This window comes from Pectinophora gossypiella, chromosome 1, assembly GCF_024362695.1.
Source record: "Pectinophora gossypiella chromosome 1, ilPecGoss1.1, whole genome shotgun sequence".
Lineage (NCBI taxonomy): Eukaryota > Metazoa > Arthropoda > Insecta > Lepidoptera > Gelechiidae > Pectinophora > Pectinophora gossypiella.
The window spans coordinates 12,404,760-12,431,602 of record NC_065404.1 but is presented as its reverse complement, the minus strand read 5'-3'; the positions used below and the strand labels follow the sequence as shown (position 1 = coordinate 12,431,602).

Sequence of the window (26,843 nt, the reverse complement as noted above, 5' to 3'; positions counted from 1 at the left end):
AGTTAATTTACTTACAAACGAATGCCAGTAAGTTCGCCGCTTATGTCACAGTTTTCTATATAAATTGACCTCTAAATGCTTTAACACGACATTGGTTCAGCTTATAGAAGGATAAACGGATCCCAACGGTGAATTTAAAAATCAAATCCAAATATGTTGTCACGGAACACGCGGAACAAACAACCTTGCACTTGTTTGATATATATTTTTATTCGTGGCATGTTCTTTTTCCAAAATATTCGAAATATACTTACAAATGTATGCTTGTTACATAAGTATATGGCTATTTTCCGGATATTTATCATATTACAGAAATTGGCATTTGTGCAGTAGTGAGGGAGTGCGGGACGTGTAAAGTCTATAAATACTATATTTCATGTTTTTTTATTACTTTCATAAGTTCTGCCTTATAATTCAGTTATCGCAGTAAATAATTGTAGACAAAGATCTCAATCACAAAATCGCCTAAAATATATAATGACAAAAATATACTTTATTAACTTATAACTTTATATTTATCTAAATCATCACCATTTTCTTAGTCTCAAAAATAACTATCAAATCACAACAACAGACGTGATCGCCTCACCTACTGACTTCGCCGTTCATTTCGATCTGAAACAGATAATAAATTGTTATTAAGTACTTGAATTCATAATCATAACTACACTTGCTTGAAAAACTAAGTACTACACTTTTAAAATTTTATTTTTTCCTAAACATAGATTTAAAATATTTTTTTTTTTTTTAATTCTTAATACTAGATATACAGTTTATCAAAACTGTTTAAACAGTTTGTCTGCAGGAAAGAGCTTCTAGTAATACAATAAAATGTAATTATTTTTCGAGTCCTTTTTATTTCGAAAGTTTATCTTAATTATTTTAAAAGTGTGACACTTAGTTTTGCAGGCTAGTCTATAACTAACTTACTTAGTCCTATAATATATTATGTTCTAGAAAGCCACGCTTGATATATGGAAATCCTTAGTGGTTATAATGATTCTCATACGTAGCCTATAATGGATGTATAGCTAGTTTACCTTGTTGAAGAGAACATAATCCCTTAATCCGTTTTTAATTAAATAAAGTATTTACGACAAGTCCTGTCCATACTGTGTGTTTATATTCAGATCAGCAGAGAGCTAAACTACAAATAACTAAAATAATAAATCTTTACACAACCGACCAAGACAAAACTAACCTTATCATTGGCTGTGATTATAAGTGGTGAAGTCGGGGCACGGCGCGCCTCCTTGGCGGCGAGTGCTTGTCTGACCATGCCAGCATGCGCATGGGCATCCGCAGGCAGCAACCGCCAGATGACTGGGGTGAACAGCTCAGCGTCCATTTTCCTTCCCCCCTCCATTTTGTCAAATAGCCAGCCCACTAGAGCACCCACTGTCAGCGTCGCAATAAGACCAAGCGGCGCTATCCAGTGGTATGACACGCGAAACAGCGGGAATATTGTCTCTGGGTCCTGTGGAGAGATATTTGGTTGGGGTTAATCGTGAAGGACACAATTCTTGGGTATAAGCCCAAAGTTTACCAGAAATAGGAGCATTTACATTAGATACTTTGCGACTTTTCCCAAGTGTTTTAAATACAAGGTTTTCAAAGAAATTATCTTGAAGCCCTGAAACCAAACCACTGAACCTAACTCTGGACCTACGAACTGGACAGTCGCTTTGCATTTTAAATATTTTTGTTTTTATCTAGGTATCTTTATCAAGATGAAAAGCGGAACGGTAAAAATGTTTATAAGTCTACAAATAATTTATCTGTACTCACTATATTTGTAGAGTATTTGAACGTAGCGTTGGCAGCGCAAGTGGTGTTGAACGGCATGGCTGGTGCTCTGAGGCCTTTGGCGGCGGCGGCTTGGGTCCCTAATGAGACGGTGCCGGCCACTAGGGCCCCCGCTAGGGCTCCCGCGATGGCCCCTCGAGGGCCCACCCACCAGCACACCATCCCCAGAGTGAAGATGCCGCAGGTGGTACTCGCTGCGATTGCTGACAACGCTGTTGCTACACCTGTGTCAATGTCCGAATTAAGTAAGTAATTAAGTAAGTACAGTCATGTATCCATTTTAGAACCCTGTCGCACTATCATATTTGATATTTAATGAGGCTTACGGTTTAATTTGTCAAAAAAGTTAATGTAACATGGTTTCAAAGTGTATACATATTAGTACTCGTGACCGTTACGGCCTAATATTTTATGCCCATTGATCTACCACTATCGTAAATATAGGCCGTCGTACAAAACTTGTCACTGACTAAGTTATAGGTACATTCATACACAACGATATGTAGATTCAATATAGTAATCCATTTAAAATTAGGTAAGTAAGTAGGTATTTTTAATTATTTTCGGTTTCTTATACATATGTGTAATATCCTTATCCTTATATAGAGCGTTCCTTCTTCATTCATCCAATAACTATAAGTAAGCCTACCAGATCGTCAGTATAGCGCGTAGGTGACAATTTACAGAAAAAAAATACAAACCATTGTCATGAATGAAACCATACTGTTTTGACTATTCTATACACTGTAGTAAGTTGGTGAGGAAGCAACGTCATGTCGCCTAAACACAGTAATTCAATTAGGCCCTCATTTTCAAGAGCGTTATCGATCGCCCAGTTTGGTCAACTATGTTTGGATTGTACTTAAGTACCTGCATTATTTACAATAGACGGTGAAATGACGTCACGTCTGAGACAAATGTTCGAGTATTTTGTTCTAAATATTACATGTAAAATATCCGCTTGAACAATGTTATGTTTTGATAATGTACTTATGCGTTATGCGTATTCTGAGGTGTAGCATGCGTAGTCCTACTACTACAACAAGCTGGTCCCGATAAGTGAAGTAAGTACTTATTCGGCTACCTTTGTACTCATTTATGACTTACGATGCAAAACTCTATGTAGTACACTCCTACCCCAATATACCTGTATATGTCAGGACATTGACAGTACTACTCTACTACGTGTATCACTCACCGAGCACTCCACCGAGCTTGGAGACGACGACGAGCATTATGACAGACACGACGGCGAGGACGACGGTGAACAACCGCGCGAGGATTCCCTCCACAAGCGGCTTCAGGCGCAGCCGCAGCCAGCCGCGCATTATATCCTCCACGCAAACAAGCGCGCATGCGTTTAGCACTGCTGATAGGGAACTGCAACAAGAAATCGCAAAGAAGATTTAGTAACGCTAATCTACTCCTCGCGATTTATCTGCGTGAAATCTGAAAAAATCGAGTCGGTACTGTGTAATGCGCGAACAAACACGTAAAAGTTAAAAATGAAATATTGCAAAATTGCTATGCTACATATTGTTCTTGATCAATCCTCAATAGATCGGTCACCATTTCAACCAAGAAGACATAAATATAATTTAAAAACCCACAACACATATAAAATTAGAGCTCACCTCAATCCAGCCCCGAATACTCCAGCCAAGAAAACACCAGGTAGCCCAGGTAACTTCTGTACCCTGGAGACGTAAGTGACGAACGCTGGTAGCAGCCGGTCGGCAACGATAGGAGCCCCCGAGGGCGTGCAACCAGTAGTAACCCATGCGGTCCATGCGGCCAACCCACACCACACGCATAGCGATATCGCCATGATGGCTCCACAACAGAATATCGCCAAAGCTCTGAAAAATGTAAATATTGTCTTTTCTACAAAACATCTGAATACCACTTCTATGCTGGACTAGGAGCTAAGACCTTTTCTAACTGCTCGCGGTACGTTCTACCGATAGGATCCTAGGACGCGTCTCCAGAACAGGTCGGAGGATCGGATCGCGAGGGTATTTACACCGACAATCCATTCTGCAAGAATATATCCTGATCCTGATGGCATCGGTGGATGGATCACGCGCTGTTTTAAAGGGCCTTATGAAAAACATAATACACGTTTAGCTGCTTATCTTCTGAACATTTCAACAAAGGTTCTTTCTAACACGAAAACCACAAGCCATCAGTTAGACAACCCGTAACGACTTTTTGGCATTCGTTCTTTAATTTATATTTCCTTGACGTCTCTTTCGCACTAAAAAAATATAAGTAAGTAGATTATATATTTTTCTGGCGTGCTGTTGCATTAATTAAGCTATATTACTTACACAATAAATATATACTACATACATACATATTCAACAGACTCGCTAGGATGTAATTGCCTTGGCGCGACGTTTGTAGTCAATTCGCAAGGGTTATACTTACGAAATGGCTTTCCTCTTGGTGGGAAGTGAGAGGTACCGCTGCACCATTGTCTGGTTGACGGAGTTGAAGCAAATCCAGTACATCATGCCGCCAAACACCGCGCCCCAACCCGTCTGACGCTCGTACGGGGAGAAGTTCCAACTGTATTCAAAATACATCGCCATTACTAGTCTGTACTGTCTCACTGCTGGGTCTTTAACATTTTGCTAAGGGAGATTCTTCTTTAAAACGAAAACTCATAACAGAATATAATATAAGCTCACGATTTTATCCAAATTGGGGTAGCCAGATAAGTACCCACGCCTAACCGACCTTTCTATCATGTTTGGTCTAAGTTTCTAAGCTAAGGTGCTCATATTTGGTCACTCACTGAAAAACAGAAATCTCAAGGTTTGCCAGAGACCTGTTCAAATTACCACATTTTTAAGTTGAATAATTCATATTAGGTGTATTCCACAACTGGCTGTTACGGTGGCTTCGTGTTCGTCCGCAAGGAATCGTTTTCACTTCCTTCGAGTACAAGCCCTCTGGATTTCGTAAAAAAATAATTTGCACAAGCACAAACTTGCCTACACTAAACAATGGAACTCTTAATAAAAGAATATAACCCTGACACCCGGACGCCCAGGCTGATGAGGTTGATAATCTACATCACAACCCAAATGATAGAAGAAAAGTAAAATAATATAACAGAAGCATTGTATAATATGTTACTACAGAACTGAAATAATGGAATTCGCAACTTCGCAGCCCCAGCAATTTGGGTTGTAGGTGTGTGACATATCAGCATATGTCAGTCAGTAAGTTAATCCTTATATATTTAGATGAACCAACTAAGAATCAGTATAGGTATATCAACTCACTTAGACAAGTCGAGCCTGCCGTTCTCGGCGCTGACTTCGAATATGGTCCTGACTCCACCGACGGCGACGGTCCCCGCCGCTGCCACTAGTATCACGCCGATAAACATCACGCCCGTCTGCATCGAGTCTGTCCACACCACTGCCCGGAGACCACCCTTCATGGACAAATTGGATTTTATTAAGAACCCAAGAATAAGGCCTAATTTTACTCTAAGGGGAACTTTGCATACATTTTAGATTTAGTACCAGCCTCTATTTTCTCGCTACCGGTACTTACTATTTTTGCATGGGTAGGGGCTGTAATAATATTATCGTTATTCTATATCTCCTTGGAGTGCCTGGATGTCGCTAACCGCATAAGCTTAGATATGGAAAAAGTGTCATCCAGTGACAGTCGTATCATTGTGATGAACACTTTGGAAGTTAGCGCATTTTAACGCCTACTTTTCTAGTATGACGAGGGTATTATTTACTCCATGCTCAACAACACTTCGTTCCAGGCTCTGATGAGTAGGATATTAATGAAATGACATCAAGCTAAGAACATTCCATCTGATGGAAGTTTCTCCTGCAGCGTGTAATGGAATTTGCTGCTCGAGAACTGGCTTGCACAGGCTTGAAAAAAAGTGTATCACTTCGCGACAATGATTTCATATCGTGAGAAACAACCCAAACGTTTGTTTGATGGTGATAATATTCTTAAAGCTATCAGTTTCAGAGGCGAAACCACGTTTGTTGCGGGCCGGAAAGCAGCTAGTATTCCCCCGCATCACGGCAAATATTTAAAGTGCACGCTTGCACACAAACTCAAATATTACAAAATATTCGGCCCATAACGTCCGCGGTGTCTTCTATGTACTCACCAATGCTGTGTAAAATCCACATATCAACACCATAACACCACCCACAGCATACACATTGAATCCCGTCACTGTAACAATAAAACATATTCGTACCTATAACAATATCTATCCCACACTCTACATTTGAAAAGAGAGAGTAAATTATATCGAAAGCATGAAACCAAAAAGCTACAAAGCGGTTAATAAGATACATACTTAAAAGCAGATTCGTGTGAAAATCTCATGTAATCAAAATCAATCGAGCACAGTACTTACATTGATTAAATGCTAATGCAGGAACATACACTATCATAGGAAGGAACAAAACCTGAAAATAAAAATGAAACATTTCAATAACAGTGCTCGTTCTATTTTAAACTAGTAAAAAAGCTATGCTACCAAAATGGGTTGGATTAAATTAAAACAAAAATGCCAGGAGTTTCCTTTTTTCTTACGACTTTTGACTCTCACCGTATTCTCTCACATTATTGAATGTGAAAACTCATGTGTTTTCAGAACAATGTTAATCTGCCTAGATTCCTACTATTAAAACTCTCCTCGAGTAAAAATATAAGTGATATTCCTTCGTAGGTATCTCAATAATCTTATGTAATGTAGAGGAAGAGCCAGGTCAATTGGCCTAGCATAGCGTATTGTTGTCGTTGAGCACATGCAAGTCGTCGACTCGTACAAAGTCCACAACCGACACAACCTTGGCCGTCGTTTAAAATGTTCCATTCACATGGCAGTTCGCAATATTCAACCCAAACTAATCAAGAGCGGACTTTGTCTGCTTTTTATGAAGCGATCGATAAAATGTCTTGTTATTATTAGCGAGCGACCTGACACGTTGACTTTAATTGCTGATCAGTTCCCTAGAGAACATACGTAACATACCTACACTACATATGCCAGAATGGAAGTCGCATCTGTAAGAAACCGGATCTGTCAAATCTTCAGGTTAAGTAAGCGTACCGAAAACGCGATAACTCCAGGGAGATAATAAAGATACGTAACATCATAACAATACATAACTGTGCCCGATATATATTTTTTAAATTTTATATTCCTAAAGGTAAATATTGAAAGGATTCAAAGAACAATGTGCTAATAATTCTGAACCACACTGCCCAAGAAACGTTACATGTCAAAATTTTTCTTTTTTTATTGGGCGCTACATCGCCAACAACGAATGAACGACGAAACCAGTTCTTTATTGAATAATCTTCAGTATCCCTTGGAAGTTGAAATAACTCATAAACATAAAAAAACATTAGCAGCCTATATACGTCCCACTGCTGGGCACAGGCCTCCCCTCAATCAACCAGAGAGGGTATAGAGCATACTCCACCACGCTGCTCCACTGCAGGTTGGTGGAGGTGTTTTAACGGCTAATAGCCGGTACCAACGGCAGAACGGGGGGATTACTTACTTCTATTTTTTATGTGCTACCTATTTTACTAAACCTACCTACCTATTACCTTTTTTTTAGAGGAGACCTATACCCGACAGTGGATAATGCGGGCTGATTGATGATGATGATGAAGACCTATTTTACTATTGTATAAATAATATTAACGATTGTCTTTTTGGAGTTTGTCAAGAAAACTATGTCCAGACAACTGACAACGGTAACCTACATGACAGTCGACATTGTTCTATGGAACTATGAACTTGACGCAAGTTTATTAAATATGCACAATGATAAACTTCTTTATCGCTATTATTATAAATCAAGGAACAATGCGACTACCCAAGCTAGTGCATGAATCACGTAATACTATTCGATAATCGATCGCAGGCTTATTTCAGTTATCTGAATATGTTCGCGGAAATTCATCATAAAAAAAATCAATCATTTATTGCTTCTATTTTCTTAGTGTCCATCAGTAACCATCGTATTCCGAAATACAAACGAATGATACTTAATTCTTTTAGATTTTGATTTAAAATGAAAATGTTCTAGAATGAAATGAAGGGATCAGGGATTATCATTAAAATTTGAATGCAGAACTAAGTACTTCAAAAACAATAGGTTCTAATTCTGATATTCGATAAATAAATACAGGAGGATAAATTGGCTCGATAATATTAAGAAATGGACTGAAATCAGGGACGCAGCCGCGCTCTCCAGACTGGCTCAGAATATGGAAGACTTTGCGGTGGTGATCACCGACACCCATTAGGGCATGGCAGTTTTAGAAGAAGAAGATAATAAATTAATAAATCTAATAATTTTATTGATGAATTGGGAAATTAGCATTCGTTTGTATTCGGAAATACGATGATCGATGATATAACACATCAGAATCTCTGCACCGCGGCCAAGTTTTCATCTAACTGACTTGTAGTACTGCTTACCCTAACAGGATGTGAACTAATAGTTACATAGAATATGATAATAATGATGTGATCTACACGATTTCACGCTAACCGCATCCACTACGATTTTCATGTGCTCAAACACAATATTAAATTAGTAGATATAACAAAACCTGCGAATAGCTCTATATTTTCAGCAGCTTATTTATCTTTCATTATTAATATGGGTCAAATTTGACAACTGACTTTTGAACTTGTTGGGACACAACTTTTTTGGCGTGACTTGGTCGGATTAGAAACAATCAATCAATCGAAAATCAGTGATGCGATTTGGTGTAACGCACATTAAACGCATGTAACAATAAGCAGAAATGATTAATTTGTTTGTTTATTGAACCCTAAAAAAGAATTCTATCAGGACTTCGTTTGACGATTTCAAATTATGATTCAGTAGGTAAGTAATTTATCCACATTTGCAAACGTATAATAACGGTAATAAAAGAAGAAATTCTAAAAATGTAAGCGATTACCTTTATTCAAAACATAAACTAAGTACTTATCGTAGTTTCAACACACGTGATTGAAAAACATACAATAATACAACTGAAATACAATTTGCTATAACTTTGATTTTCATTTCATAAAATAAATCAGGATTATTCATTGTATTTGTTCATCTTATTAGCCGAAATCACGTGAACGTCAATACCAACACTCAGAAATATTATCACAAACGCTGTTACAAGGACTAAAATTTCGAACCCGGGATCTTTCAGTACTTGCAAAATGTAGGTAACGTTGACGTGCATAAATCTATCGCAGACAATTGATGTTGATAATGAATTGACGCCACCGAGCGAAGTCCGCAAATAACGAAACGTGCTTACACACTCTTCGACCGAAATAAAATGAATGGATATAATTTTATCAGATACGCATCGGGGTATAAGAGAAAATTTATTGGTATATTTAGGTAATTTTAACATTATTTTTATTTCTGTAGTAACTAATTAACATCAACATTAAATCGTTCGTTTGTTCGATCGTTCTCGGTAAAGTAGGTATAGTCAATGTGAATATGAACTCCGTTACGTAGGCATATTTAAATCGGGTGACCTCGATGACATGAAAAGTAGGAAGTTCTACATTTTTTTAAAACTACTGTAAAATAACAACACAAAACATCGTCGGAATTTCCTCTTTGAATATACAGGGTGTTAGTGACATCGTAACAAAAACTTTGAGGGGTGATTGAGGCCATGATTCTGAGATGATATCAAGTGGAATTTTCCGTCGCAAAAGTATAGAATTGAAAATAATTAAAAAAAATAAAATAAAAAAAAAAACATGAATTTTGCGACGAAAAATTCCACTTGATATTAACTCAGAATCATGGTCTGAATCATCCTCCTGAGTATTCGTTACGATGTTACTAACACCCTGTATTTAAGTTATTATTGTCATCTTTATATCTTCATATCACAAAATAAACATAAATTATCTGTCAGGTATACAGGGTGTTAGTGACATCGTAACGAAAACTTTGAGGGATGTTTCAGGCCATGATTCTGAGTTGATACCAAGTGGATTTTTCCGTCGCAAAAGTATGGAACGGAAAATAATTAAAAAAAAAAAAAAACAAAAAAAAACATAAATTTTCCGACAGGAAATTCCACTTAATATCAACTCAGAATCATGGTCTAAATCATCCCCCTCAGTGTTCGTTACGGTGTCACTAACACCCATACCTACTTGTATGGCTACCTGTATTACTGGTAAGGGGTGTAAGTGACATCGTAACGAATACTGAGGGAGCTGATTTAGCTCAGTATTCTGAGTTAATATCAAGTGGAATTTTCGATCGCAAAAGTATAGAATTAAAAATAATTAAAAAAGCTAAAAAAGAACATGAATTTTGCGACGGAAAATTTCACTTGATATTAACTCAGAATCATGGTCTGAATCATCCCCCTCAGTATTCGTTACGATGTCACTAACACCCTGTATAGTTATACTGTTTGACAGTTTCTTTGTTTATTAAAATATAACGTCACTGAGCAAAATGTCATGCGACAAACCGTTTTCACGCAAAATTTAAAATTAATGCATAATAATATGTAAGAAATATTTTTTAAACAAAAAAATATATAAAAATAAATAAAAATATTAAAAAAAATCAATAAATAAAATAAAAAAAATAATAATAAAAATTATAATAATAATAATTTATAATAATAAATAGAAATATTGTTTTTATATAAAGCTTTTTCGGGAAAATCAAATATTTTAAGATGCTTGTAATTTTTAAAATACTTATCAGAAAACTGTCAAGTAGCCAATTGTATGTAGGTATTACCACTATGTTAACAATTGTCAATGTTAATAGGTATTCTGTTGACTATCTAATCTTGATATGGTAATGATAGTGCCAGTGTCAATAGTTTATTTTATTTAACAATGTTTAGTCTTTGCGTTTATCTATAGCTCTTTGTCCTTTATATACTCCACATTCGGGTAGATAGAGTCAACTTGTAGCCACGTTTAACAATCATGCCGAGTTTAAATTGTTTTAAATGTACATAATATATTATATACCATTTCCATAAAAAAAAAATATTAAAAAAATATTATCACTATCATTTCAAAATACTATAAACATAAATCGTGGTCTAAGAATGATGATGAGAAAAAGTAGAAAGAGATTGTCGTGCTGTGGGACACAATAGCTTAGAAAAAAATTACGGAGCTCGGTGGCGCAGCGGTAAACGCGCTCGGTCTGCGATTGTTGAAGTTAAGCAACTTTCGCAAAGGCCGGTCATAGGATGGGTGACTACAAAAAAAAAAGTTTGCATCTCGAGCTCCTCCGTGCTTCGGAAGGCACGTTAAGCTGTTGGCCCCGGCTGCATTAGCAGTCGTTAATAACCATCAATCCGCACTGGGTCCGCGTGATGGTTTAAGGCCCGATCTCCCTATCCATCCATAGGGAAGGCCCGTGCCCCAGCAGTGGGGACGTTAATGATGATGGTAGTTACCCAAATCAAGGCCTCTAAAAATCGAGTGACTCAGTAAACGCAGACTACTGCTGTGTAATGCAAATAAAGATCAGAAGTCAAACACAAGCATGTATTTATAACTAGACAGTACTAATACAAATAATACAAAAAAAAACTCACCTCATCCAATAAAAAAAGTAGTGACGCTACTGCTCGCACGTGTCGATTGAATCGTAACTCCAAATACTGCCAAAAAAAATGTTGATGACATCACTACTGTTTAGGCCAGGATTGATGAGCTCGGTCATCGACCTTACAACCCACAGGAAAACCATTTGGCCTAGTGGTAACATTGTATACATTGTATAAGAATGTGACTTTAATGTTATTTATTATGTAAGTAAGTTTACTTATGCATTTGGTTTAACACGTTGACATTCCACATACAAAATGTTTTGACTTCCTTGTAAGTCCCGCATATTACTTCAACCTTTGCTACGTTACCGTGGATCCAAGTGGAACACCCGCCCTTAGTGCGTACTTGGTCGTTTCTTAGTGACCCATGTATGGGTCACGGACGTATGAAACTAGTCCGTCATGACCCGTATATGGATCACTGGACTGTCAACGTGTTAATTAAAATAATATAGGTACTTGCAAACAAACAAGACATGGAGCTGTGGTAACCTAGTCGAAAGAACGATTGACACGAGCACGAAATAATTGCATAATGACGGAAAACATCGTGAGGACACCCACCAGCGTTGCCAGATTTTTTTTTTGCCAAGTCGGGATTTGGAACTTTTTGAGTGAAAAAGCGGGATTCTTTCGTCGAAAGCGAGACATAGTAAAAAAACGTATATAATAAAAAAAATTGAATATTTATATTTTAATTTGAGTTCAAATTACGTTTACGTGACAATAGATAGCAAAAATATCCATAGAAAATGTATTTTAATAAAAATATGATATTTTAAATCAGATTTATCCTATCGTTAAATAGTTGAGTCTTATTCATCTTCTGAATAAAAAAAACGGAAATCAAAATCAGAATTTCCAGTCCACACTTGTCTGTGCCATCCGCCCGCGCTTTCTCAGTACGTTACACGCACGGTCGAGTTATTCCCGAAAAGCGGGACTGAGCCTGTTCCGCGCGGGACATTAAATGATTTAAAAATCGGGACGTCCCGCCAAAATCGGGACGTCTGGCAACGCTGACACCCACGCACCTAAGAAATGTGTTTTCGGAGGTACGTGACCTAACTAAGCTTGTAATTGAGCTGGATTTCCCCTACGGGTTGCTTCCGAAAAAACCGGACCTGTCAAATCTTCGGGTTAGGTAAGCGGACCCCGTAAAGTGGGATAACGTTAGGGTAATGATGAGACAAATACAATTTGACGTAAGTAAGTACCTACTTTTTTATGAAGCAAATAATTTAAAAGTCTTTAAAATCTTATCAAAACATACTGAGCAAATAAAGACTTCAAGAGCACAATTTACTTTTCTTATTTGTAGGTATAATAAAACCAGTCTCCAAAACAGTCTTCCTTTCATGTACAGTCTGCATGTAGTTAGTTAATTACAGTAGTATATTAATTATTTACTTAGGGCAATGTCCAATCGATGTTTGTCAGAGTATGGCATGAGAGTGTATTGTATATAGTTGTGTGGGTATTTATGCAGGATGCACGCGTGATGCTCTGTTATTTTTGACACCCATGATAAATCAGATATAAGTAAGGTAAAATCTGCAAAACTGGTGAAGCATATGAATTAGGTACTTCGATAAAGCAAAACTTTAAACTGTTTCTTGCTCACAAAAGAACTAATAATAGACAGTTTCCAACTAATCAAATCAGTTACTTTTTACTAAACGTCAAAACACGAAATTACTGTGGAATTTGTATGAAAAAGGAACCTGTGACGTCATAGAAAAACTTGATAAAATGTCGTACTTATTACATTTTTCTTTATTAAAATTCATAAATACGTTGAATAGAAAAAATAAAACTTTTTTGTCTACTTTAGATCTGTCTTTATTTAGTAATCAGATTTTCATAATTTATCTTTGACCTAGGAAACTACACAATTGTCAGCTAGAAGGCTTATTGTCATACACTCACGCTTGTAATCCCAAATGGGGCAGGCAGAGCTACTAAAGTCCTAAGATGGATATCCGTATGATAAATTTTATCGTAACAGATTCAGTCTATCGCCCATAAAATAATTATGATACTCCATTATCGTCGTAAGGCCCGGATTTCCAAACGCAACAGTTAAATAATGGGTTTTAAATTTTAATAGGTATCTGAGCATTATGTTAGATTACACAATTCCTTTGTCAGTTTTTATGTCAAGCCCGAGAAGATAATATGCGCTTTGTTCGTACGCAGTGCAGCATAAATGACAGTATTAATTATCAAGTAGGTATAATAATAAAGTAACCTCAATTATCATCTTTTTCATAACTTTGATTGAGTATTTACTTTATACAAGATGTCGCACCGTCCCGCACCAAATTGTGATAAATATTTTCTTGCCACTGGTTGCCTGGAAGCCGCCAGATTGTACTGTATCTTTCGTCCATGTGTGTAAAACTATTTTGTACGTTGTGTGCAATAAACTATATTTGTATTTAATTGATTAATATACCGTTTATTACGTTCCTTATCATTAAAACTGAAGACAAATAATATCGCGATGTAAAATATTAAACGACCTTCTTGCATTTCTGCAGTGTAATTAATAAGTACAAGGCGTAAAACAAGGAATGGTAAGTATCATAATCGATGAAGAACATTATATCATTGCCGGTACTCGGTTTGTCCTCAACTACGTACAATATTTTCCTTGAAAATGTTCAACAATGAGTAGTCAGAGAACAATTTAATTACTTACCGTGATAAAGTACCTACATCTATCAACGGATTTAGGTTCAGACATGCTCAAACATCGTTTTAGTGTTTACTAAGATTCATAAACGTTTACGCTTCAAGTATTCATTTTGTATTAACTATTTACACTAAACTTTACGTATATTTGTACAAAGTCTACGTTTCTAGTTCTACTACTTTTTTCTTCTTTCCGATCTTTAGAGAATAAATATACCATAATATTGCAGTTAAACGCTGCGCAACAGGTTATAGTGTAAAAGTTAATAACCGAAGCAATAATGTTTCTTTACTCAAATAGTTTGGGGAACTATGAAAATTTGAGAACACTCAACATTAGCGTCACCTGATGGGAGAAATAGGTACTTAGTTTTCATCCTTATTACTTATTAAGTAAAAATTTAAATCACACGCCTGTGCATTTTTAGTTCTTTGAGTTATGCCACTACAATATTCACCGCAAAATATCACGAGCTCATAGCTTGCGTAACTCAGAAACCATTTGTAGGAAATGAAAGGACTTAAACAAAATTAAGTATTTTGTATGTGCCTTATTGTAGTGTTTATTATCTCACCCGGTACAAAATTTAAGACAACAGGCCTGAGGGTGTCCACGTGGGTGCGAATCGCGGCTCAGCGCGTCTTCTGTGAGCATTATATTTGAAAGAATTGATCGAACGCAGTGGCCTGATTATGCTCACCTCATATGACGAAGACAGCCTGAGCGTGCAGAAGACGGGCAGGTAGACCACGGAGACCACGAGGCAGCTCAAGGTCACCCCCACCACAACCAGCCAGTACTGCGTGCCGTAGTTGTAGATTTCCGCCGGGGTCCCCAGTATCGTCACCCCTGAGACGTAGCTGTTTGGGATTATAAGCGTCAAATCAAGGGAAGGGGAACTGGTATTAGTGTTATAACAGTGTTTTGTGTTTTTCTCCCAATGCTTAAAATGTTCTGATTGCTTTACTCTTTATTGTTCTCATGTGCTCTGTGAGGTTTCATGATATCATTATACTCGTAATTGTCGCCTACGCAAAGTCGTACCGAATACTGAGGAGGGTGATTCAGACCATGATTCCGAGTTAATATCCGTCGCAAAATTCATGATATTTGTGTTCTTTTAATTATTTTCAATTCTATACTTTTGTGATGGAATTCCACTTTATATTAAGTCAGCATCATGATCCGAATCACCCCCTTAGTATTTCGTTATGATATCGGAAAATTCCACTTGATATCAACTCAAAATCATGGTCTAAATTATCTCTCAAAGTTTTCGTTACGATGTCACTAACACTCTGTATAATAATATGATAACACTCAAAAGAAAAAAATAATAAATAATAGTAGCCTCGAGAGAGTAATTCTCATATGGAAAATTGAAACTCTTAACGGATAAATAAGATATAGAGGTATAGACTGGATCCTAATATTAGTTATCCTAGATAAGTAATTGATTATAGATATGCTAGGAAGATATAAAGTTGAAGATAATAATGCAGGCACACCTACTATTTTTATCCGTTAAGCATCAATATCATCATATTTATCTACTCATGATTGATGTGGTAGACACGTTTGTAAGGAGCGCTAGTAATTATAATAAAACCCCACACAAATAATTGAATGAACTGTATTACTTAGGATTATATATTAAACTAGCTTTTGCCCGCGACTTCGTCCGCGTGGCGTGTTATATAAGAGAGAGATCTTTGTGTGTGTGGGAGTGCATATCAAATTTCAAGCATCTAACTTATGCAGTTTAGATTTTTTCATACAATTTTTTTCCCAATAACTCCCATTTTTCAAAATACAGCCAAAAATAAACATTATATTTACTAAGGTATGCATGCATGCTAGATTGAATCAATTGATTGAATTGATTTTTTTTTAATTGATTGTTCATTGAGTTTTAATTTTAATACACACTTCCTCTCTTCCCTTCAACGTTGCTGTGCCCTACAGGGTCCATGTTTTAGTTCCTATGCCTATGTAACACCCCATTGTACTACATGGAATGCAATAAATAATTTAATTGAATTGAATTGAAAACATCTATCTTACGCGGTTTCGATTTTTTCATACAAATGTTTTTTTCCCGCTAACTCCCGTTTCCGTGGGAATTTTGCAATATCCTGTTGCAACTAAGGTTTAAGTTAACTAAGGTACCTGCATGCCAAATTTCAAGCGTCTAACTTAAGCGATTTAGATTTTTCATACAAAAGGATTTTCCCGCTAATTTCCGTTCCCGTGGGAATTCCGGGAATTCCTTTCTTAGTGCACCTCTACGGTACCTAAGCTATGTCCCTTCCAAATTTCAAATGCCTACATTTAGCCGTTCAGGCTATGCGTTGATATGTCAGTCACTGAGTCAGTCAGTTTCTCCTTTTATTTAGATTTGATTTTTTCATACAAATGTTTTTTCCCGCTAACTACCGTTCCCGTGGGAATTTTGTAATATCCTGTTGCAACTAAGCTTTAAGTTTACTAAAGTACCTGCATGCCAAATTTCAAACGTCTAACTTGAGTGGTTTAGATTTTTCATACAAAAGGATTTTCCCGCTAATTCCCGTTCCCGTGGGAATTTCGGGAATTCCTTTCTTAGTACACCTCTACGGTGTCTAAGGTACCTGCGTGCCAAATTTTAAACATCTTACTTGAATGGTTTAGATTTTTCATACAAAAGGATTTTCCCGTTAATTCCCGTTCCCGTGGGAATTTCGGGAATTCCTTTCTTAGTGCACCTCTACGGTACCTAAGGTACCTGCATGACAAATTTCAAACGTCTAACTTGAGTGGTTTAGATTTTTCATACAAAAGGATTTTCCCGCTAATTCCCGTTCTCGTGAGAATTTCGGGAATTCCTTTCTTAGTGCACCTCCACGGTACCTAAGGTATCTGCATGCTAAATTTCAAATGTCTAACTTGAGTGGTTTAGATTTTTCATACAAAAGGTATTTCCCGCTAATTCCCGTTCCCGTGAGAATTTTGGGAATTCCTTTCTTAGTGCACCTCTACGGTACCTATGGTACCTGCATGCCAAATTTCAAACGTCTAACTTGAGTGGTTTAGATTTTTCATACAAAAGGATTTTCCCGCTAATTCCCGTTCCCGTGGGAATTTCGGGAATTCCTTTCTTAGTACACCTCTATGGTATCTAAGGTACCTGCATGACAAATTTCAAACATCTAACTTGAATGGTTTAGATTTTTCATACAAAAATATTTTTCCGCTAATTCCCGTTCCCGTGAGAATTTCGGGAATTCCTTTCTTAGTGCACCTCTCTACGTTATCTAAGGTACCTGCATGCCAAATTTCAAAAGTCTAACTTGAGTGGTTTAGATTTTTCATACAAAAGGATTTTCCCGCTAATTCCCGTTCCCGTAGGAATTTCGGGAATTCCTTTCTTAGTGCACCTCTACGGTATCTAAGGTACCTGCATGCCAAATTTCAAACGTCTAACTTGAGTGGTTTAGATTTTTCATACAAAAGGATTTCCCTTCACTACTCTGCTCCTATTGATTGTAGCGTGATGAAAAGTATACTATGACCTGTCCAGGAGTGTGAAGAATAATTGTACCAAGTTTCATTAAAATCCGTCCAGTAGTTTTTGTTTCTATAAGGAACATACAGACAGACAGACAGACAGACAGACAGACAGACAGACAGACAGACAAAAATTTTACTGATTGCATTTTTGGCATCAGTATCGATCACTTATCACCCCCTGATAGTTATTTTGAAAAAATATTTAATGTACAGAATTGACCTCTCTACAGATTTATTATAAGTATAGAAGATTACAAGATCCAAACATTGAGACGCGTTGGTTTGCTCGCGCTAGAGATGTGACTGACCATAAATGGTAGACTATTAGTGTATGTCCCATACAAAGTTTATCACGTTTAATAACCAATACACATATTGCCTTTTTGGAAAAAACATATACTGACGTGATTTTTGCTAACAAAACCTCGCAATAGATAAGCTAGTTTCAATCCAGATAAAAAATTGCGGTCTCAAAGAGGGACTTTCCAATCGGCCTTCCCCAAAAACACGATAGATGGCGTTGTTAAGTTTATTCTTCGTATAAACTTCTAATATCATGTATAACAGACATATGCCATATTATGTAAAAAAGCTTATTATAAGATTAATGACTACCTAAATGATAAAAATGTCTGGTATTGAATGTGTTCCTCTAGTTATTAAATAACTTGTAATGTATACCCTCATTGGTTTTTAAAAGAGGTGTTGCTGTTGCAGTTTCTTGTCATTTCTTCTCCTCAGCCATAACACCTTGCGAAATGACGTAAATTCGAAAATGTTACATTGACCTTCAACAAGTTTATCAAGTTTGTTTAGTTTAGTATTTATTATTTTATACAAGATGTTGCACTGTCCCGCACCAAATTGTAATAATGTTTTCTATACACTGGTTGCCTGGAAGAAATTGCTGCTTAGCAATAAGGCCGCCAGATTGTACTGTATTTATCGTCATCTGTGTTAATTTGTTTTGTATGTTGTGTGCAATAAAGTATATTTGATTTGATTTATCCATGATAATTACGTTGAATAAATGATTCTGATTTCTGATTTCTGGTGCATCTTTTATCTTTGTTTTTAGGTATAAATGATGACCCTTTTTATTACACTAAGGTACAATTACAACTTCCACCCATTATTATTCTGATCAAAATAAAGATTTATAAGCAATATAGGTAGCAACATCATTCAATACATAATGTCATCCAAATATCAAGCACCTATTAGTTTTATATATGCTTCTGCCATTACATTACGTTTTTGAATAATTATGACCCCAGCAAAGGGAAAATAGGACCAACCTTGGTGTGTTAAAAGTGAACTACGCCATCTATCGTGTGTTTGGGGACCGTCGATTGCAATATCGCTCATTTTTACCCGGAATGAAATTAATTGGAAGAAAACGAGGTTTTGTGGAAGGAAGCACATCAGAATGTTATTTTTCATAAACGCGCTTACGTGGTTTTCACTATGAGGCGACGAATATTAATGTGTATAGATCAGTAAATATTAATAGCTTTTTTTTTTACGCGACTGGCAGAACTCACTATTATATTTAGATAACAAGTTTCTATGTACCTATCTGCATCTTATTAAATACCGTTCTGTTCTTCTATAGTGTGGGTTATGAGACGGATTACCAACCCCATCAACCCATAAAAAACAACCCATTAAATACAATTATGGACGCATGTAGGTACATTAGGCTCGAATATTTAGAAATATATTTAGCAAACTTGTTCAAAATGTTACTGACATAACGCATTCAAGGACATTTTTGTGGACAGGGGGGTTAGATAAACGTTTAATCGCATTGCTATTTGATGGAATTAGATTGATATCTAAAAGATTTACACGTTCAGTCTAGAGTGCTTATCAATATCATTGAATTTATCATCGCAGTATAACTCTCTTGGGTGCAATAGTATCTTATCATTGTAAGTATAATATCCCGTTTTGTTATTACATAATAGATTTTTTTTTTATCTACCGTACACATCATATTCTTGATAATTTTGGTATTACAAGTATATTTTTGCTACATCTTCTTTTAAAGTCTTATGACTCGTGCTTTTTAATCAGTCATTACGCCCAGTACATTAGAATCTTGACCGCAGCGAGTAAATTGTAGACTACTTCGCTAGTTTGTAATTTAAACACGAAACTCGCACACGATACGTAATTTTCCTCTCTTGTTGACAAATAACTATTTTCTATGAGCCTCAAGACTATAGTAAAGAAGATGAAGAAGAAATTAATCGAGTGTAGAGTCACCAAAGTACGTTGAATTAACTATGGCAGTTATTATTCCTAGCTATAAATGACGTATTATAAATTATAACTGATTTTTTTTGCTAGTCAGCATCCAAATATTACACAAAACCACAAATCGCATATTATCATCAAAAGCTCTACAATACACGTTTTAGCTAATAATATTTTTGCATATTATAATTATTTTTATTCTGACCTACTATACCGCATCTGGGTTTCATCCACTCTGACTGTCACCCGCATTATTCGAACTAGTGCTTTCGATTTCCCTCCTCCTGGCCACCCAAGACGCGGTACAGCAGCGCTAGCGGTCAGACCAAGCTCAAATACCTCACAAAGAAAAAAATATCTAAACACAAACAATTCTGATTTAGACGGTATTCGCGCTCTTGCATGATGCAAGTTACATATTGAAAAAATCATATAACAGCATGATGGCTCGGTGGTGTAATAGTTAAAATGCTATCCGCTCGCCTCGGCTTAGCATGAGCTGCGAGCTTGAATCCCGTCCGAGTAAGAAAAGCATCTAAGTATATTATCTTTGCGAGTTTTCCATAAAAATGTATATAATAGCAAAAAAATATTATACCTGGCTATTAGCGACATGGCGACGGGGAACGTGGACATGGTCTTCCCTCCGAGCAGGTAGTCGCGGATATCGACTATGGTCTTCTTCCGCGAGCCGATGGCGCTGTACCACAGGCCGCCGGCGCATGACGCCACGCACAGCACGCCGAACGCCACGTAGTCTGACGTCGCGAAACCACCCTCCTTCACCGTGAACGGCATCTTGCACCGTTATCTTGCACACACCTGGGAAAGAATGTTGAAAGAATGAAGTAACTATAGCATAAAATATCTTACCTCAGACCAAAAAAAGCTGCAAATCTAATCTAAATATATAAAAGGAGAAACTGACTGACTGACATATCAACGCACAGCCTAAACGGCTAAACGTAGGCACTTGAAATTTGGAAGGGACGTAGCTTAGGTATCGTGGAGGTGCACTAAGAAAGGAATTCCCGAAATTCTTACGGGAACGGGAATTAACGGGAAAATCCTTTTGTATGAAAAATCTAAACCGCTTAAGTTAGACGCTTGAAATTTGGCATGCAGGTACCTTAGTAAACTTAAAGCTTAGTTGCAACAGGATATTGCAATATTCCCACGGGAACGGGAGTTAGCGGGAAAAAACATTTGTATGATAAAATCAAATCCGCGTAATATAGATACACGCCACACGAACGAAGTCGCGGGCAAAAGCTAGTCAAAAATAAAAATCAAAAGTAAAATAACGCGAGCGCGCGCGCGTAAAGCGTGTTAATCGCTTCTGTAAAAAACCTGTCAAATCTTCAGATTAGTTAAGCGGACCTTGTGGAAAAGGGATAATAACATATATGAACCAGGGATATGAACATAAAATATCTTATCAAAGTATAAATAATATTAAGCAGCCCTACATGAATATGTCCAGTGGTGTGCCGATCTCGGGAATATTCCAATATTCCCATAGTAGGAATGTTCCCGTTGTAAAAACTGTTTAATTGTAAGGGCACTAGCTACTTTTCTTTTTCAAATTGTTCTTGCTTGTCTGGTTTTATCTGCCTAAAGGTTAAGTACTTAGGTAATAAAGCTTTTTACATAAGTTTGGGAACGGCACATCAATGATTGGGTCCCACACAGGTATAAATTGGAGCGTGTATTTTTTTTGTTGCTTTTTGATTTTTTTTTGTTTTATTGTATTTGTCAGCCCAAGTAATTAATGCCATCTGCAGCAAATCTACAATAAGTCACGTCAAAAAAAATGTTTTATTGTAATGGTCGATGGTATACAGACTACATACCTAAAAATGTGTACTTAGCAAAATATATTTGTATTATAGTCCTAAATTTTCCTGTCTGCTAAAGAACCTTCCATTAGACTAATGCGAAATTGTATACAGAATACAATTTTAGCAAAACGAATTTCGGTTAAAATTAGAATTAACATGTTTTTGATTTTCAAATGTCATCCGTTCTACACTTAAAATGCTCGCTGTTGCATATCATTTATTTACTTATATTTTGCATGTCATATGGTAAGTATGGTAGTTCTTATAAATAAATACGCACAAATCAAATATGAGAGAGCGCTATCTAGGTATACAAACAATACTTATCTTAACAATAATTTAAAACTAAGTTATTTTTAAGTAAATACTTTAAACATTTTTGAAGTTTAAGGGGGTTTCTCATAATTATTATATCCCTCTCTCTCTCATAAGTATATTAAATTTATATATATTTATTTTTACTTATATATCATTCCGGATATATGAATTGCAGAAGGTATCTAACTGATCAAAATATATACAAATAATCTGTACCATTATACTCAGAACAACTCATCTTCTCTCGCGGTTGTGAGATCGATGACCGACTTTATCAACATGGGTGTAAAGGCTACTACTGAGCCATTAAAGGCCTTTGACATGACATATGAAACGATTACATACTTGCTTAAGTAAATAGTAGCCGGGTCTGCGATTTTGTTGCAAGATCGAACTGTGTAAAGTTGCCACGTGATCACATTATACCGGTCGGAGTCGCCCAGCTACTCGTATCACCCGGAGTTTTTAAATCAATATACCTACTAACAACAGGGTACCTATTTGACTGGATAAATGGGATGAAGGAATGGAATAAGCTGCCGGCGTTGGTGTTTCTTGCATCTTGTAACCTGGGGTCCTTTAAGTCTCGGCTGAATAGGCATCTGGATAAGCTCGCTCCACCGTCGACCCCTTCTTTACCTCGTGGAAGAGTGAGGTCAAGAGCAAACCCATCTTAATTTAAAAAAAAAAAAAAACTATAAAACGCTAATCTGGAAATAGAAGCAAATCTAAGATGATCAAAAATCAATCTCATTTTACTTTTCGACTTATATTCGAATTTTATTTAAGAATTAAGTAACAATGAGTACGACGTTTGACCGCTTATATTGATGACGTCACAGGATAGTATTTCCATACAAACTCCAAAGAAAACTTTGGTTTTGACGTTTCGTAAAAAGTATCTCATTTGACTAGGTTGTCATGTAGCATATTACTGCTCCTACCAAGTAGCAGACAGTTGAATGTCAATGACAATATTTAATACTAAACAAAATATCCAGTCCGTAACCTTTAAAGACATACATATTAAAACAACGAAAAATGTATTTTTAGTGACACTAAAGTTGAATAACGTCATGGAATACTTAATTCTAAACTAGCTGCATCCACTTCGCTCAGCTCTTGCTAAGTTTAATTAGAACTAAGACTTTATTCGATAACATAATTTTATGGTGCGTATTTCTTTACAAAAAAACATTGATGTATAATTAATGAGTAATTTTATTGAAAAAATATGATGACCAGTAATCAAAGGTACGGCATTATTAGGAGCTACATAATATTAAAAATTTTAAATAAGGTATACGAAATATAATTAGATATTATGAGCATTATACCAGTAGGTAGTATAAATAGTAAATGAATCGGACTCGGAATCAAACCCACTGTAATTAGCCGTAGAGGTATCTTAATGTATAAACAAACAGTAAATAAAACAAGTTAGGTACTTTAATACAGTGTAAAATTGTCTCCAAAGGAATGTCACCTTGGTAAATGTGAAATGCGTGGGTACTGAAATGTATAATTTAGTAATAAAATCACTTGTGTTCAAAATAATCGTGTTGTTATGAAGTTTGCTATGTCGAAATCTTAAAGTCGTTTATTTTCAGCCCCGTAGACGGTAAAGACGGTAAAATGTTATGCAATGTCGGCTACACTACACGATGTATTGTTGATATTTATAATTTTTTATCATTTTATTTTTGACCATAGGAACATAAACAAACAAACGATAATAAAAACATTAGCAATTTATAATCTTTGACCCAGTCATCTGCTTAATTGGGCGTCTCGTGGAAGTCTACAAGTTATCAGTCTCCCCCAAACAATAATTATAAATAATAAATTCGATGGAAACTCTGATCGGACATGAGGAATAGTACTTTAAGTAATTTTACATTGTGACAACTTACTGTTTTTACTGCAATTACTTACTGTTTTTATATTAATTTTAGTCTACGGCAGCGATTCCTAAACTGGGCTGCGCGCAACATAAGTGTTCCGTAAAATCACAGGGCTCGGCGAAATTACTATTTTTTCGATAAAACAGTTTCATTCTTCACATTGCAAGTTAAAGTAAAGAATAAAATTAATATAAAAAAAATCACAGACAAAAACAAATCTAAAGAAAGTAAAATGCAATAAAGTGAAAAAAGAGTGTTTCAGTTTTAAAATATTAATAATATGCATATTTATTCTTATTTAATTAGGTATAATATCTTTGATTTGATAGGTCCTTCTATCGTGTGGATTGTAAGGTAAATCAGCAACCCTCGTGTAAGGGTTATTATTCAACTGCCATAGGCACCTGAATTGCTCATTTAACAACTATGTACTGTACTTACATCAGTAAGTAGTAACCGGTAGTTTGGTGGGTGTACCGTTATCTTAATAGTTGGAACTCCTAGCCTACGGTTAATATAACTGCCGTAGCCTTATAATGAAAAACACGTAAGCGCCTATTTGAAAAATCGCATTCGGATGTGATTATTGTTCTCAAAACTTCCAATCACAAGACAAGCTATTTTCAAACTAGGTAAAAACTTGCGGTTTAAATTTTTACATGGAATAAAATTAATTAAATAACCCGTAAAAAACCGAACCTGTCAAATCTTCAGGTTAGGTAAGCGTGGCTCCAATCCAGGCGGCAAGACGAACACCGTTGGGTTTTAGTGGGTAGGTGGGATTGTAGAGATCCTGGAGTCCCCCATGGCGGCGAGCATGCGTAAATGCATTTCCCAACGTAAAAAAAAACGGCAGATTTTGAGAAAAACGGGATAATGCTAGGGAGATGATGAAATCTGCAATTAATTAAAAGGTTGTTGAAGAAAACCACGTCAGAATATGAATTTTCAAAAGGCGCTTATGTGGTTTTCACTATGAAGCGACGATATCGTGAGTCGTAAATGCGATGTATTATTACCCGACAATTATATATAGATAAACTACAATCTAGTTGATGTTTCAAGATGCAAGAATCGTCTTTTTTACGCCTTTAACATTGTGTCACGATATTGGACCGTCTCCAGAGGCGTTTCGTACGTCCACAGGTCTACAATTACGAACATAATTATAATATGACACATCAACATTGATCGTGTATTACGTTTGATTGATGACACCATCAATATTTGTGTTTACTGTTAATTTTTACGTAATAGAGCTGACGCTGACGTCAAATAACACTTTTAGTAACGACAAACCAGGTCAATGTTTCTAGTTTTGATTTCTTCATCTGAAATAACATTACCTTGGCAAAACGCTATAGATCATTAAAACTGTATTGAATAATATTATAATTCATTCGATTGATTTACGGATATATTTAGTTTGGTATATATGGTATATAAATGATGTACGATGAGAAGATCTGTCCACTTTCTAAGTCATTGGCATCAAGTACTTATCAATAATATATCATTTGATACTCCTTCGATCATTTTTATTTGCATATCTGTAAGATTATTTATTTCGCTAGCTAAACGAACAAAAATAAAAAAAATTTGACCACCGACATTAAAATTCCATATTGATTCTGGTTTTGTGCGAATATTTAAAGTTCGCGTGGATAGGTTATAATATAGTGTACTTACGTACCTACAACTTTACTACCCATACAATGTATATTGTATGTATAGTATGTATAGTATACATATAGGCATGCTAAACGAAAAAAAAGCCAAAAAAAATATGACCTATATCTACGTGTTGCAGTTCCGGTGGAAAATAATAACATACATACAAACCGAATACGTACATTAGGTACCTACATTGAATATTCCTTGGTATTATATAACCTATAATACCTACATGAAGTGGAAAAAACCAATACCTAACAAAAAAACCATGGTCCTATACAGTTTACTAACATTGCACGGTATTTTATGAGTTGGATAAAAAATATTGCTCTATAATGTTATACATGTTTCTATGTCTAACACCAATAAAACCAAATCAGTATTTGCTACTTCGATTTAAAAGTTAACCACTTTTCATGACCGACACTCTCAAAGTTCTTAATGTTTTCCTGACCTGTTGCTTCCTACAGCGACAGCTCCCGAATCTATCTACTATTTTGTTCTATAAATGCTAAAAAATATAAAGTGCAAAATTATTGCCTCCGACGGATTAAATTAAAGGTAATAGTTAAGCAACATAGTCTAGAATCATCTATATCACAAGTAGTCCTAAACACACAGCGTTTATGTGGAAAAGCAACCGGCTCTACCCAAGTTTTAAGTGACAAAACTGTAAAAGAATGATAGTTTCATACCTCTTAAGACAATAAACTGTAGCAAACTTCAAGCGGAAGTAAACAGTGTTGAATTCCTTGCACATATGGTCTTTTGCCAAGCGCGGAGGCGCGAGGGCTCGCAAGTCTTGGCAACCTCGCCGCTGCACAACCGCATTGCACACCTTACTTTCACTTAGCACACATTCGCGCGACTCTTGACTCTCCGACACACCGCAGATTTACTTCATCCGCAAAACTTTACTCGAAATTCCCGCGCACTGCATGTCAATGTCAACCACCACGAACAGGAGTAACGCGAACTTCATCTGTCAACTAGACAGCACGAAAATTTTATACACGAAAATATTCAATAATAAAACATGAAACGGATGCTCGTGCCCTGAAGCCGAGCTTGAAATAAATCAAATGTCTTATGATCATACGGAAATGTAGTGGGAGGCTTCGAAACGTGCCGATTTATTGACTAAAG

General features: G+C 36.2%; 1 protein-coding gene across 2 annotated transcripts; it reads right to left on the bottom strand.

The window, feature by feature from the left end:
* Positions 1–365: 365 nt before the first annotated feature.
* On the bottom strand, positions 366–26,841 carry LOC126381889 (sodium-dependent multivitamin transporter-like). 2 transcript variants are annotated; one of them, XM_050031486.1, is made up of 13 exons: positions 26,393–26,839; positions 20,559–20,780; positions 14,850–15,009; positions 11,437–11,502; positions 6,218–6,269; positions 5,963–6,030; positions 5,100–5,254; positions 4,237–4,377; positions 3,441–3,665; positions 3,005–3,186; positions 1,789–2,030; positions 1,202–1,477; positions 366–615 (listed from the first exon to the last, which is right to left on the bottom strand). In XM_050031486.1, the coding sequence occupies exons 2-13, from the start codon at positions 20,756–20,758 to the stop codon at positions 586–588; spliced, it is 1,797 nt and encodes a 598-aa protein (XP_049887443.1). In that variant the 5' UTR covers positions 20,759–20,780; positions 26,393–26,839; the 3' UTR covers positions 366–585. The 2 variants fall into 2 exon arrangements, with proteins under 2 accessions (XP_049887443.1, XP_049887531.1); XM_050031574.1 differs by lacking the exon at positions 14,850–15,009 and having other exon boundaries at positions 26,393–26,841.
* Between the last annotated feature and the right edge of the window lie 2 nt (positions 26,842–26,843).